Source organism: Molossus molossus, unplaced genomic scaffold (genome assembly GCF_014108415.1).
Source record: "Molossus molossus isolate mMolMol1 unplaced genomic scaffold, mMolMol1.p scaffold_m16_p_15, whole genome shotgun sequence".
Lineage (NCBI taxonomy): Eukaryota > Metazoa > Chordata > Mammalia > Chiroptera > Molossidae > Molossus > Molossus molossus.
Genome location: NW_023425350.1, coordinates 43,629,109 through 43,644,976, shown reverse-complemented (window position 1 = coordinate 43,644,976; position 15,868 = coordinate 43,629,109). Strand labels below are relative to the sequence as shown.

At 37.6% G+C, this 15,868-nt stretch overlaps 1 protein-coding gene across 1 annotated transcript in view; it reads left to right on the top strand.

Annotated features, from left to right (window-relative positions):
- The window catches only part of PUS10 (pseudouridine synthase 10), a 56,003-nt gene that overhangs the window by 18,179 nt on the left and 21,956 nt on the right, over positions 1-15,868 (top strand). Inside the window, exons 5-8 of the mRNA XM_036262466.1 lie at positions 6,701-6,735; positions 11,043-11,154; positions 13,646-13,707; positions 14,005-14,050. Coding sequence (XP_036118359.1) covers positions 6,701-6,735; positions 11,043-11,154; positions 13,646-13,707; positions 14,005-14,050 — 255 coding nt within the window. The remainder of the gene's footprint in view (positions 1-6,700; positions 6,736-11,042; positions 11,155-13,645; positions 13,708-14,004; positions 14,051-15,868) is intronic.

The following is a 15,868-nucleotide window of genomic DNA, read 5'->3' as shown; positions in this document are numbered from 1 at the left end:
CTCTTGTCAGGGGCTCCTGAGTGTAGATGCCACTAGTTCAGTTTCCCAGAGTATAAGTCTGTTCTTGCTTGGTGTCAGGGAGGGGGCCTTGGGGTTAGTTCATTTCTTCTGCAGGCCTTCAACCCCTCTCTTTATTTAAACCCACGTTTCACCTTCTGTTGTTTTATGCCTCTAGTCCTCAACTTTGCTGGGGTTTGGAGGAGCAGGTACCTCCCTTTGCCAACACTTAGGGATCAGCTTTCTGGGCTCTGCTTTGTGCTCCCACATCCCCTTTCTGTCTTCATATTGAGAGTTGGGGTGATGAATTGTTTTCTTGTTTCATTGTTAGATAGAGTTTCTCTTTTCTGTTTCTCATTCTCCATCTTATTTTGAGATGATTTTCCAGAGGAGAGATGGGCAGAAAGGTCTTTTTTTGACCATCTCGAAGCTAGAAGTCTGATGATTTTATAATAATAAATTCCTTTAATATATTAAAAGTAATATCTAAAATTTTTTTTAAATTTAATAAATCAATGTCACTCCAATCAATTCAATAAATAAATCCTTTTCCCTAAGATATAGTCCGTGTAAATCAAGTTCAACATATAGAATGTTTCCAGTCTTGTAATTTTCCTGTGATAACTTGGAATAATTTTTGAATAGTTCTTTTCATATAGTTCTTGAGTTATTTATTGAAGAGAATTTTTTCAACAATGAATTGATTCTCAGCAATTAACAATTAATTTGTCTCGGTATTTCAAAACTTAAAATTTACTTTTAAGAGCTGTTTTTCTTGGTAGTAATTTTGAAGTGAACTTGTATTTATGACTATTGAAATTGAGCCAGTTGATACATTGATGTCTCTTGAATCGGCATGTTCCCTTTACTGGTATTTTACCGAAGATGCTAGTTCTCAAAAGTCAAATTCTAGGAGGATACGTCTGCACCCTCTCAGCCACACCCAGTTGCTAGCAGTTTTTGTTGAGATGTCTTTGCTTTACTGATGTTATTAACTCTAGAGTTACATGAAATTCAGTTGCCAAGTTATCCCCTCATTAGCACAGGACACTAACGGACAAGACTGAACCATAGCTATCTTTATGTCTATCTCAGAGCCTTTCGTTCATTGTAGCTGTTCTGTTGGTTTTTTCCCCCCCCCCGTCTCCACTCCAACCCTTCCTTCCCACCCCTATAGAATTTTCTTGTGATTATTTCCAATCACATCCTTCAGAGGTAGGCAAACATCAGCACCTAGAGTATTGGATAGTGCGACAGAAGTTCTCCTTAAAACTCACCACATAGAAGAGTAATTCTCCTGAAATTGGGTCAGTAGAGCTGTACAACCTAATTTGGACCTGCAGAGTTGTTCCATCTTGGCTGATTTGTCCTTGCTTCTCCCCTCTTGCCTGTCAAAAATAAAACGTTCAACCTTTTTAATGCTATCTAGAGGATTTTACTGCCAACAGTAGTAAGAAAAGCTGGAGTGAGAAGGTCTTATGTTCATTTTATTTTCTTTTTTTCTCAACACTGGGTAAGATAATATCGAGGATTTGTAGAAGTTTTTATACAAAGCTGACATAAGTTTTATCCATCAAAATGGATACCCAGATTCAGACTGTTGGTCATTATATTACAGGTCTGATATCTGGGGAAAAGAAGAGTGAGACTGAGGCAGGGAGATGGTGGATGTGAGGAGATGTGGGGTGAGGAGACTAGGGGTGAGGAGACGTGGGGGAGGGGCCTTTACCTCAGCTGTGTGGTAGTCCAGCAGGGTCATAGAAGCATGTTCTCCCTTCTTCCTTACCTTCCTCTTTCTGCCCCCACACTTGACACCACACCTGCCACAAGGTCAGGAGTGGGGCCTTTGTGAGGTTTGGGTTGTAGCAGACTGGAGAGTAGGGAGGAGGAGGATGGGGAGAGGAAGGTGGGGGGTGGGGGAGAGGAAGGGGGAGGAGGGGAAAGAAGAAAAGGAGGAGGAAATTTTAGGCAGTTGTGCTGGGTGAGAAGAGGGAAGAAGGGTTTCTATTGTTACTAAACTCATCATTGAGCCTAGTTCCCACTGGCTATTTGTGTGCAATAAAAATACATAAATGTGTATACATATGCATGTGTATGTATTGGAAGAAGAAGTGGGAGCAGAGGGTAATACCGCTAGCTGCCCAAACAACTATTGTCATTTCCCTGTTGGTACAAGTCTATATTTGTATTATCTTTTTTTTTGTTCCGATAGAGTGGGAGGGAGAGAGAGGAAGAGAGAGAGAGAGAGAAACATCGACGTGAAGGGACACATCGAGTGGCTGCCAACTGCACGACCAACCAGGGCTGGGGACAAACTGCAACCGGGGTATGTGCCCTTAGCGGGAACCGAACCCGGGTCTCTCTGGACCTCAGGCCGTTGTCGCTCCAACTGCTGAGCCAAACCGGGCGGGGCATCTTTGTTATTTTATTTTATTTTATTTATTTATTTTTTTTATCCTCACCCGAGGACATTTTTCCATTTTTTGCACAGATAGAGTGGGAGGGAGAGAGAGAGGGAAACATCGATGTGAAAGGGACACATCGAGTGGCTGCCACCCGCACGACCAACCAGGGCCGGGGACAAACTGCAACCGAGGTACATGCCCTTAGCAGGAACCGAACCCAGGTCTCTCCGGACCGCAGGCCGATGCTCTAACCGCTGAGCCAAACCGGCCAGGGCACATCTTTGTTATTTTAAATGAGTCCAACAGATGTATAGGATTCAAAGAGTTTAAGGGCATTCGTGGTCATTTGAAACCCCAACATCCCTGCTAATCAAGTTTTCTTGATTTGTGTCTTTCTACCTCTTACAGCTGCCTACTCTTCTCCATCTGCACCAGCACTGCCATAATATACTCTTTCTTGCTTGAATCACTGCTTTAGTTTACTACATGTCTTCATTTCCCTTAGTTCCCATCTTCCTCTGCTAATTCACAGTGCAACCAGAGTGAGCGTTCCTGAAGACAGATATGGTCATGCCATTCCATTGCTTAAAATCCTGCTGTGGTACCATGTTGCTTTAAGAGTAAAACCTAAACCCCTTAGCATAAGTACAATAGTTCTGTGATCTAAGGCATGCTTCCTCCTTTGCACTCTCCAGCCACATGTCCTCAGCTCTCCAGGGACCACTGACTTACAGTTCCCAGAACTTTCCTGATGCTGTCTGGTTTTTGCACCATAGAGTTTCTATGTTTGGAACATACTTTCCCCATTCTTTGCCCAGTTAATTCTAAGTAATTGATCCTTCACAGTTCAGATTAGGTGTCACTTCTCCTACAAGACTGAGCTGAGAATGCCTCACATGTTCCCCCTAAATATGTCCCTGTCATAGCCACCACCATTCTGTATTTTTATCAATATTATTTATTATTATTATTATTACATTTTATTATCATTTTACTCCCTTTATTCTCTTCTAGATCATGGGTTCCATATGGGCAGAGACTGGTCTTTCATCTCTGTATTCTTAGTAAAGATCTCACCACATAGGTGGTACCCCCAAAATAATGCAGTGTAGAGCCCTTTCATGTTATTGTTGAGAAACCAACATGCAGAGGATAAGCCAGCCACCTTGACAGTGATCACACAATATTTAGAGGCAGAGCCTGCCTTTTAGTCTAGTGTTTGTTTTCCTCTCTCAGGAATTACAGACTCAGGTTCTGTAAGGGCCAGATAGGCAACATATCTGAGAAAAGTGGCCTGTCTTTTTCAATAATCATTCTGTCATTTTTCTGGAACATATGCCTGTTTTTTACACTACATTTTCATGACAAAGAAATATTTTGGTACAAGAAATATTTTATTTTCCTCTTAAGCTACCTCATAAGAAAAGCAATAGTGTGAAGATGATTGTGAGGTTACATTGTGACTTGATGAATTACAGATCAATGTTGTTTCTTCTTTGTGCTGCTATGGGTCTTTGTAGATACATAAATGTGGCATTTCTCATGTTGTAGTTTCAGACTTTGGATTCATGCCCTAGCTTTGCACTAAAAACCTGCTGACCTTTCCAGTTTCATTTCTAGTTGTTGACCTCCCTACTCACATTTATGTACATATATACATACCCTAAGCTACTACTTTACTACATTGTAATTTTTCAACGTGCCACTTTTATAATGTTCCTCTTACTCTCTGTCTTTCCTTCCTGCCACCTCTGCTTGACTCAGCCTCAGTCCCTGGCCCTACATCACCCACTCTCATTGTTAGGTGCTAGATAAACCCCACCTCAGAACTCTAAGTTCAAAAGGCACAGACTTCCCATGGTGTGTGTGTATATATGTCCAGAGTACATAGCACTTCAGCAAGCATGTTATTCCACTGCCTCATTTAGAACTTGCGTAGAATTCTCTAATAAAGTTAAAGTAGAGTCCAGGATTAAATTGTATGGTTCCCGAATTTTCAGGAGACAATATACTGTCTTTGGCATCAAATCTGATTAAACTCGAATGCCTTTCGATTCTTTTGGGAAAGAAGAACTAAATTGCTTGCTCTAGCGAATGAATTTTTCCCATTGACTACGGAAATGTAAAGTGATCTCGGTGACCTAAAAGGGGGAAATGTACTTCTTTTTCCTCAGCAGAAGCAGGTTCAGGGCATGATTAGCCCTTGGTAAGAATTGTAGAATTGAGCACCATGGACTTTGAGATTCAGCTTTCTAGCCCCTGCTGTGCGATTAGTTTTGCACAACCTGCTAGCGTGCTTGAGCAGGGAGCCCACAGATGATTAGGAAGGGAAAATCTTTTTAGCAGATCTCACGTACTGAAGAGATTTGATTTAATTTTACATGCTACTCAAAACCTGGTCATCTGGTTTCCCTTGGCAACCTACTTTATAATCAGAGGATGGATAACAGGAAACATTGCAGACTTGATGGCATCACCTGGAAGTGACTGTTGGGAACAGAGTTTGCCTCAAAAGAGGAGAGAAAAACGTTATTGAAAAAGAACAGATGAGTCTGAGCCCCCTTAAAGAGGGGACAGATAAAATAGTTTTCTATAGTTCAGAAACCCAAGAGGATTCCACTGATGAGGGAGATTCCAGAACTACCTATAGTAGAGCAGTTTGGGATCTGAGAGTCTTCTGACTGCTAATAATTTGTATATTATACCATGCTCATATGCTTTCAAAGAGGGCTTGAGTAAGTGGACAGAGAGATGGAAGGGTTCTGTAGTACTCTCAAAGGTTGAGCTAACAAAGTAAACAAATAAATCAGAAGGTGCTGATGAGAGAGTTAGGCATTGGAAACTGTTCTAGTTCTTACCTTGACAGTGATTATTTTACTCTGATTTATGTCTGAAAGGCAGTAATGCAATGCACCTGATGTTTCCAAATGATCATAAGTATTTAGAAGTATCTGGTGCCCTGCTGGCTATTTGAAGTTTGTTTGTTTATTTTTTAATCTTCACCTGAGGGTATTTTTCTATTGATTTTCAGATAGAGTGGGAGGGGGAGAGGACGAGAGAGAAACATCGATGTGAAAGAGACACATCAATTGGTTGCCTCCCACACAACCCCGACCAGGGCCAAGAACTGAACCATAAGCGAGGTATGTGCCCTTGACCAAATCGAACCCCTGACTCTTTAGTCCACGGGCTGATGCTCTAACTGCTGAGCTAAACTGGCTAGGGCACTGGCCATTTGAAGTTTAAAAGAATGGGGTTCTACATATGAACCACAGTGTGTGTATGTGTGTGAGTGGTGTATGTGGATAGATAGATAGATAGATCTATAGATATGACTAGGTCTTGAAGTGATGTGAGTGAATCACTGGCCAGTGATAGAGACTATGTATTGTATTTTATCGACTTACATGCTTCTGTCATCTTCACAAAATGCTGTACACTGAGGCAGCACATGTAATTACTTTTCTTTAAGGTGAGAGCTATGGTAGTCGAATGACAAACTGTGAAATCTTAGTGTCACACACTTACTGTGCAAAGCATTTTACATAAATTTCATTTAATCTTTATAATGACCATGATTGTGAATGTTATTTCCTCATTTTAGCAATTTTTTCAGTTTTCTATTAATCCTTCTCAGAACATTCTCTCAAACATTTTATTATGAGAATGTTCAAACATGTAGTAAAGTTGAAAGAATGAACACCCATATATACCCACCTAGATCCTACAATTGTACTATTTTTCTATATTTACTTTATTATATATCTAGCCATCAATTTATCTACCACCTAGTTTTGTTGTATTCTGGAGTGAGTTACAGACATTAGTTCCTTTTACTCCTAAACACTTATATCATTAATCAGATAGAATTAAAACTGTGTTAGCCCTATTAAAAAACAAAAACAAAACTGAGCTTTCAATTCTATGTTTTAGGGACATAGTATGTACTCAGTCACTTTGGGCCTTTCCCTTTGCAATAGTAAGATATTTTAAGCCATGTTAAAAAAAACAAAAAACACTTGTACCTCATTAATGAGAAATAGAAATCTGTAGGGGGTGGGGGATACCCCTGTTGAATTCCTAGGCCACAGCAAGCCAGTGTTACAAAGTGGCATCTTAACCTCATTTGTGATTTTAAATGAGATTGAGGTCATTGTCACATTTCTGAACATCAGCTTCTCTCCCAAAAAGGGGAGTTTGATTAGCAAATTAGTTAAGCCTTTAGTAATGATATTGGAACTTAATTTCAATAAACATTTTTTCCCTTTTCTTTCTGGGTGTGACTAAATTGCCTACAGCATGCTGCATGGTTGCTGGTAAAACAGGAAATGGGGTAAGTAATTTAGGTAGGGAATTTTCACCGCTATTTAAACATAAGCTACCTGATTCTTAAAGTACTTTTACTACAACTATCTCTTTTTTTAGAGCAAGTTCACTAGCTGCTAGGGAAATTGGCACAAAGAAAATTTTTATTTTATAAATTTAGGTGTCAACCTTATTTAATTGGTTTATTTGCATAGCGTATTAGTAGTCTATGAAAGCAGATTCGCCTTTTTTGTAGATTTAACATGAATGTAAATACATACTTTATATTCATTGGTCACTTATATAATGTAGTTTGGCAAGTTATTTTAAAATAATAAATTTTATAAACTAATTTATGAAACAAATTATGCTACAAAAGATACAAAGTAAAATTTTAGTTAAGGCAGAACAGTAATGAGTTTATATATAGATAAGACAGAAAACAGAAGTCCACAGCCCTCTATCTGAAACTCTTCAAGGCCAATGTGTTGTGGAATTGAGAAATTTTTAGATTTTGGAAATGTAATATGGTGTTAAATACCATATATAGCATACCCTTCCCCTCCAGGGTCTGGGGTGCTACTATATAATTAAACACATTAATATTTCTACAGTGAAATGTGTGAATATTCATACTAAGTTTGATGAACAAAATCTCTAAACATTCTCACATGTTCAAGTCAGGGTTTGATTGCCAACTGAGCTAAGAAAAAAATTTTTTAAATTTTTTGGAGCTTTTTGGATTTTAAAACTAAAATTTTTAATAAAAAGGGCCATGTAACTGCTGGAGGTTCCTGTGTACTCCGGAGAGAAAAGTTCAGACAGAAGTATAGATTTCTGTGTTAAAATCTTATATTTGATTAAGTGATTTATTTAAGAAGTAATTGATTTGTCTTTGTTTGTTTTATATTTCACATCTACACTTTTCAGTGGGCAATAAACAAATATTTATCAAAGGTTTTGGAGTTTAGCTAGGTTATGTTAGATTAGTCTCAAATGCTTGTGATTCTGGCATAATAAAATTTGATACTATATTTGAGAAAGTTTTTTCTTTTTTTTTTATCCTCACCCAAGGACTTTTTTTTTTTTTTTTTAAATTCAGATAGAGCGGGGGAGAGAGAGAGAGAAATATCGACACTAAAGGGACACATCGAATGGCTGCCACCCACAGGACCCAACCAGGGCCGGGGACAAACTGCAGCCGAGGTACATGCCCCCAGCGGGAGCCGAACCTGGGTCTCTCTGGACTGCAGGCCGACGTTATAACCACTGAGCAAAACTGGCCAGGGCCAAGGACATTTTTTGATATTTTGTTCAGATAGAGTGGGAGGGAGAGAGAGAGAGAGACATCGACATGAAAGGGACACATCAAGTGGTTGCCACCCACATGACCAACCAGGGCCGGGGACAAACTGCAACTGAAGTACATGCCCTTAGCGGGAACCGAACCGGGGCCTCTCCAGACTGTAGGCCAAAGCTCTAACTGCTGAGCCAAACTGGCCAAGGCGAGAAAGTTTTTAATGTAGTCAGAGCATGCTATTTTCTAAATTTTTCAATTTCCATCCATATTGCTTATTAGTTGCTGTTGTTACTCCTTATTGAAGGATTTTAAACTAAGTTTATTAGTTCTTCCAAAAGATCTCGTTCAGTGTAGGGATACTGGAACAGAAAAAATATAGAAATATTCCTAATCTTTTTTTTTTTTTTTTTTCTATCCTCACCCAAGGACATTTTCCACTTTCTGTTCAGGTAGAGTGGGAGGGAGAGAGAGGAACAGAGAGAGAGAGAGAGAAACATCCATGTGAAAGGGACACATCGAGTGGCTGCCGCCCGCACAACCGACCAGGGCCGGGGACAAACTGCAACCGAGGTACATGCCCTTAGAGGGAACCAAACCCGGGTCTCTCGGGACCGCAGGCCCACGCTCTAACCGCTGAGCCAAACCGGCCAGGGCGAAATATTCCTAATCTTTATCCTCAGTGTTCCTAGGTCATTTTATGTTCAAAAGATTATAGAAGAATTGCTATTAAAGAATTGATTCAGGGAATTTAGAAAAAAATTAATTGTGTTGGACTCTTTGATCTAGTTGGTTGTCATGTTATATCTATAGCAAAAGTGATTGAAATTGACCTCCTCATCAGTAGTTAAATGACAGGAGGGAAATGCAGTTACTAAGTACTAAATTGGGACTGAATTTAGTATTTATACCAATTCCTCTGAAGAACCATCAGGGATATGCTAGGGACCTCTGTGAAAACATTTGCCCTAAATTATATTAGAAAAGTTATTAGCCACATTCAAGTTACAGGATTGAAAACCTGGCATTTTAAGTATTGTATTTTTGCCTTATATATAAGTTTAAGATTTCCAAGATATCTGTTAACCCTTTCCCCTAGCTCTTTAATCTTGAAGGGAAAAAAATGCATGTAGTTGAAATTTTCTAACTGGACTGAGAAGCTCTAAAGACTATGAAGGATTTAAAATACCAGTTTTCTAATAAAAAAAATTAAATACCAGTTTTTTAAACTACATATTAAGTAATGTTTTAACCCATTTTTAATATTGACTTTTGCTGCCCCCCTTTGTACAATTTTTAAGTAATTTTTCATTCTTGTGTTCTCTGTTTCAACTTTTTATCCTTTAAAATATATTCTCATTTATTATTTACCTTTGAACTGTAATGCTTTTTAATGCAAATATCATTAAACTATTGATACAATATCAAGATAGTCTTTTAAAATACCAAAAATGTTTCTGAAAATTAGAAACAGTTTATGAAGCTCAAACACTTAGTATTTTAATAAGTTCTTGAATGTATATTTGTTTTTTAACAATCAATTAAATTTAGCCATTAGCTAAATTACTTTCTTGTTTTCTACCTTCGTTCGGTTAGTAGTGTCTTTTGGTCTTGAAAAATTAAATTATAATAAATATTGACTATAAGTAGTCATTTCTATTAGTGAAAATTAATTTTTTTAATTAAAAATATTTTAAATTGGCCCTGGCCGGTTTTGCTCAGTGGTTAGAGCATCGGCCTGCAGTCCGGAGAGATCCAGGGTCAATTCCTGCTCAGGGCACGTACCTCGGTTGCAGTTTGTTTCTGCCCTGCTTGGGTCGTGTGGGTGGCAACCACTTGATGTGTCCCTTTCACATTGATGTTTCTCTCTCTCTCTGTCTGTCTCTCTGTCTGTCTGTCTGTCTCTCTCTCTCTCTTCCTCCCTCTCTCTCTCTACCCCTCTATCTGAACAAAAAATAGAAAAATGTCCTCGGGTGAGGATATAAAAAAATTTTTAATTGATTTTTCGAGAGAGAGAGAGAGAGGGAAACATTGATTTGATTTGTTTTTCCACTTATGCATTTATTGGTTGATTCTTATATGTGTACTGACTGGGGATTGAACCCACAACCTTGGTGTATCGGGACGACACTCTACCCAACTGAGCTACTGAGGCAGGTTATATCAGTAAAAATTAGACATTTAAATAAATAAGTCACAAATTGGCCCTTAATATCTCTTTGGTTAAAAGTTGCCCTGTGAATAGCCATCAGTCTGATTTGAAGTTTTAATTATATGAATGGTGTGGACTTGTTAGTTTATTAGTGATACCGCAGTGTTCTCAGCAGAGTAGAGCAGTTTTAATAATATCATACCATGTTTTTCCTTTCCTCTTACCTAGGTTCCTTTCTATCACAATTTTAGGTTACAAACTAAAAGCTAGAAATCATAATAGGGACTTCCCCAAACCTATTTGTTGGCTCATGAGTAGATTTTGGGGGAATGTCAGATATTTATTTTATTCAGACATTTATCTGATATTAAGTTGATGAGCATTTCAGACATTGATACTTTAGGATTTAATATTTCTTCTTCAGCAGTAAAATATAGCTTTTACATCAGTGTTCCAAAAGTAAACCCCATTATTAGGAGGAGAGGAGTTGCAAACATTTTGAGTCTGGATAAAATGATTGTAATGTGCAGTTTTGTAGTTTCTGAGCAATAAACAATCCTCTCTGTTCCACTGTTCTGTCTTCTGATATATACATTCTGGAATCTGGCAATTCTAGCTCAGAAAAATGCATTAGTACTCCTTTGTCTTTGAAACTTTATAAACTGTATGCCATTAAAAAAAGCAGTTTCTTGATTTTACTGGAATATAAGGTCCATGAGCTTATGAATTTTTGTCTGCTTTGTTCTCTACTTTTTATCTAATGTGTACAATAGTGCCTAGGACATAGGCACTTAATACGTATTTTTAAAATAATTGCATAAACTCTTGCCTTTAGTAGAAAAAGTGAAATTTTTTATGTCAGTGAATTAATTTTTATGTTATTCAGAAAACAGAGTCTGTCACTGGGAAGAAATGACATAGTTCAGCTAAAAGAAGCCTACAAATGGATAACTCACCCCCTGTTTTCAGAGGAACTGGGTGTTCCCATTGATGGAAAGGTATTGGGTCATCAGCATTGTTAATTTTGTTCTCTAGTTTTACCAGTTTTAATTCATTATATGGTACAGTTTTGGTTACCCAAAAAAATCTTCTCTTTAAATAATCCAATGAAAGATTGTTAAGCTTTTAAAATGTCAATTTCTAACACTCTTAAATTGAGGTTAAAGTTTTTCTTTCTTTTTTTTATTTTTAAAGACTTCTTTGGGATCCAAGACACTTATGAGTGTAACAGGTGCAGTGTACCCTAATTGACCTTCAGAGGTTAGAAATGTAATATATTTACATTTTAATTGTAGAGCCTGATTTACTGATACACAAAGCAATACATAAATAACTGAGCAAGTGTAGAGTCAACTCTAAACTATTTAAATTTTGTTATCTGTGGCTAATCTTGTTTTCAAATATGCAGACAGAATCTACTCAACTATACTGATCAGGGGCTCAGTCTATCTCACCTTGTTGGTATTTCAAGCCTCTCTGATTTTATGCAGAGACTGTCTTTGAAGCCAGACTGTCTTTGAGCCACCCCCTCTATTCCAGAGCAAATCTGGACTGGGTTGAATTTTAGGAAAGAGCCGAACAAGTTTCCAGATGTGGAAACAGGACATATTTCCAGCTCAAGTTAGATTTTAATAGTATGGCCTCATTGTTTTGTCATTTTGCTTGAAGGAAATTCTCTGAATATCAGACACACCCCTATGCAAGTAAAATCATAAAACCATTTTTCAAAGCTAAATAGTTCAAAATATTTTCACTCTTCTGAATTACATACAGTCGTCCCTCGTTTATCGTGGTTAATCAGTTCCAGATGCTAGCGGTTGCACCTGGCGTTGAAGGAGTCCTGGGGTGCTCGAATACATAGGCCTACAGTCTATACGTACAGTAATTTTAATTTTAATTGTAATACAGGGGTGTATAATTGACTCAGACAACCGAGCGTGCTCTGTATCATTTTCAGTGTCTCGATCAACTTTTTAATGAACGTATTTGAAAAAAACGCAATAGAGTGAAGCCGCGAAAGTCGAAGCGCGAAGTGGCGGGGGACAACTGTAGCTCAGTTTCTCTCTGTTCAAATAAACTGTGACTGTCCTTTACACTGAATACTGAGAGAACAGAAAATAAAACCACCACAGATAGTAGGAAGAGGAAATGAGGTAATGAAAGTACTTTGGAAATTAGAGAAGTCATTGACGCAAAATGTTTTTACCTCAAGTTTTACTTTTGAAACACAGACGATTTCTTGCCCGTTGAACCAGAACAGAAACTAGAAAACAAAAGATGTAGTGGTGTTCTAACAGATTCAGAAGGACTGAAGTCTTCTTGAGTAAAAAGAATGTGTTGCAATCTTTATTTTGTAGATTAGACTAGAGAACAAAAAACCCACTTTTCTTTACTGTGATTCTAGAGTAGCTAATAGACCTGCTGACAACCCAATGCAATCTTAAGTGTTAGTGCTCAATAAAAAAGGTAAGATTCTTACATTGCATACCATTCGTGTCTTTTTCAGAATGTGGAACTTTATATCTTCTTCATGGAGGTCAATGTACACAGAGTATGAGATTATGCTTGTTTGTGTAGTAGGATGTTTATTTGAGCATTTTTTAACAATAAAAAAACTACAACTAAAATGTTCAATAGTCCCTAGAATTCAAAAGATGTCCATGATCTAATATTCATTGAATAAAGCAATTATCCAAAAGTATGTTTACTATCCCAAGAAGTATATACTGTACATTTATGTTTCTATTCATAAACATGGCTTGAAGGAAACACAATTTGATTATTTTACAAATTATATGTATCACTTTTATAAGACAAAAAATTAAGATCTCTTTTAAAATTCAAATTTATTAAGAAAGTTGAGCACTTTAAAAGCCTCATACAGAGTTAAGCATGTAAATAAAAATAATTAAAAAATTTTTTTTTCTTTATTGGTTTTTAGGGAGAGAGAGAGAGAGAGAGAAACATCCATGAGAGCGAACATCAGTTGGCCACCTACTGCATGCCCCACACTGGGGATTTGGCCCACAACCTGGGCACATGCCCTGACTGGGAATCAAACCAGCAACCTCTTGGTACATGGGTTAATGCTCAACCACTGAGCGATACCAGCTGGGCTGTTGCTGATAATTCTAATCATAGTATTGACTGGAACAATTCTTCATTTCTTTCACTTAATCTCTTTCCAACTCCCTGAATTCTCATTCATCTTCACACCTAATTTATAAACATGTACAAAATGATACAAATTTATTAAAAAATTTGTTTCAAACTTGTTTTTTGGTAGGATCACCAGTAATTGAACTTTAGAAGTTAAAGAAAGTTCAGCTGCTCTGTGAACAAGCCACTTTGAAAATAGTAGTAGTTCCCATTTTCCTTGTCATTCTTTTTCTGAGCCAATCTTTGAGAGTTAATTTCTATTTTCATTCATAAGTTGTTAGATGTTGGTTTCCTTTTGCTCATTTTAAAACTGTCTTTTATAATTTTTAGAGCTTGTTTGAAGTGAGTGTGGTCTTTGCTCACCCAGAAACAGTTGAGGATTGTCACTTCCTGTAAGTTGCTACATAAACAACGTCAGTGGTGTAACATTGTTAATGCTTTTTGGTTTTCATGAAAATAGTATTGCTCCTCTTTCTAATGAGTATATCAGAACTTGTCCTGTCTTAGTAGGTTTAAAATGTGCTCTCTAACATAAGGGTTTAGGCAAACCAATGCAGCTCATATAGGGATTTATTTTGTCTGCTCCTGATACCCTGAGTTTAGCAACCATGTTGTATAAAATCTGTTTGCATTATATCCACCCCAAAATAAACTCATTAACCTTTTATATTAACTTGAATTTTACTTAGACGTGCAACATGTCCAGATTGTTTCAAGCCAGCCAAAAACAAACAGGTAAGGATTCCTGGTTCTTATTCTTTAGTGAGTTTTGTCTGAGCTGAATATTCAAATTAACAACAGAAAAGGTATGCATTAGTAATGTGGCAATCTAGTTTCCTAAGAATCAGTCTTTAAATCTTTTCACTTGCTATGCTTATTTTTATTTTTTTCCAACTCTCAACACCTTTGCCTCTGGCTAGAAAGTCTTAACGCAATCATTCTCATGTGCTTGTGTCACTGTCTGGGCTGTTCCCTGATGTTGAATCTAGAACCGGAGTTTCAATGATATTTCTGTTACCCATTTGGGAAAATTTGACTTACAGATATTAATTCCCAGAATTACATTGTCTGGGAAAATCTGTGGTGAATTCAACAGCATTCCAAACTTTTGCCTAAGATCCATTTTCAAGCAACTGGCGTTTTAAAAATGTAATTCAAAGTAAATTATTTTTTTGTCCTGAATTAATAAAGCCTATTTCAAGCTACACTTGCAAAAAGGGCATATTATTCAAACTCCCCTTTACTGTCTGATGTGAGCTGGTGTTCATGTTAATGAGCAACTTAGTTGGCATTTACTTTTCGTTTCTATTATGCCAGGATAGAATGGCATGGCATGATATTGGCAAGCTTTCACATCCCAGTTACTTAGCTGGTTTTGTGCAGACCCAGGCATTCCTAAATTACAGACATCCACTTTGCTGATCTGGTTGTTAAAAAGAATGTGAGTTTATTGTCAAAGATACTTAATTTGGTCTTCCTCTTGCTTTGACTAATTGCTGGGCCTTTTAGAACAGGTTGTGGGGGAAGGGTAGTAACATTTGCTGAACGCCCTGTGCAGAAGTAATTGAAAACGCAGACCAAGCCTGAAGCAGTGCCTTCCTGCTTTTCTCACCTCATGGTCCACCTAGAACATTACCATGTGTGTGCAGCACCCTGAAGTTAATAGGTAAAGTTACTTTAAGTTGGAAGCAATAGGCCTGGGGGTTCCCACTGTTCCAGGCCCTGTTCCTCAGCTCCTATGAACTACAGGGATTGATATCTTGGCATAATTGTAGCTCACTGCTTTGCTATACCAATTGGGAAACTGTCCTAAAGACCTTTAAGCCATATTTATATTGAAGATCTAGGTTTATTTTTTTTATCTTTGAGGAAATATACAAGTACCAGTATCAGATAATAGGATCAGGAAATTTTTGTCAAAGCATCATAGACACCACACCATTTGCCCAGTGACTATTGGATCGTCTTAATTGTAGTTTTCCTTCCTTTTGGCTGGGAGTAAATTGAATGACCTTCTGAGATTCTTTCAGGCCTAAATTTCCTATCTGAACAAATAGGCACTTAATTTTCAGTTCTAACCCTACAATACCTTGAGATTCCCCAGGATGTGTTTTAGAAAATCATTGCCTTGATGATAAATTGTTGAGATGTCTACGCTGTGCCCCTTTTCAGTCAAGTGTAATTTCTCATAACAAAAAACAGAATTGTGATTTATCATAGTAAATCATAAATGAAGTAATTAGTTCTAGTATGTCTACCATGTGAGTTGGCTTTTCTTATTTTGAAAACCCCTAAGTGGGACATTTGTTGTAGATGCCCTTCTATTTGGTATAGTGGATTTCTTTACTTTGTGGCTGGTGAGAGAGGTTGAGTTGCTAGCTATCAGGGCAGGCTGGTAGGCTCTGTTTTGCCCCTTACCCGGGCAGCTAACTCTTAAATTATATACTGTGGCCCCGGAGCGGATGTAGGGAAGAAAAGGTAGATGAATTGATTTAAATTCCTCTTGAGGTCTGGGAAAAGATATTCAAAGCACACTTCCTGCAATGTCACCAT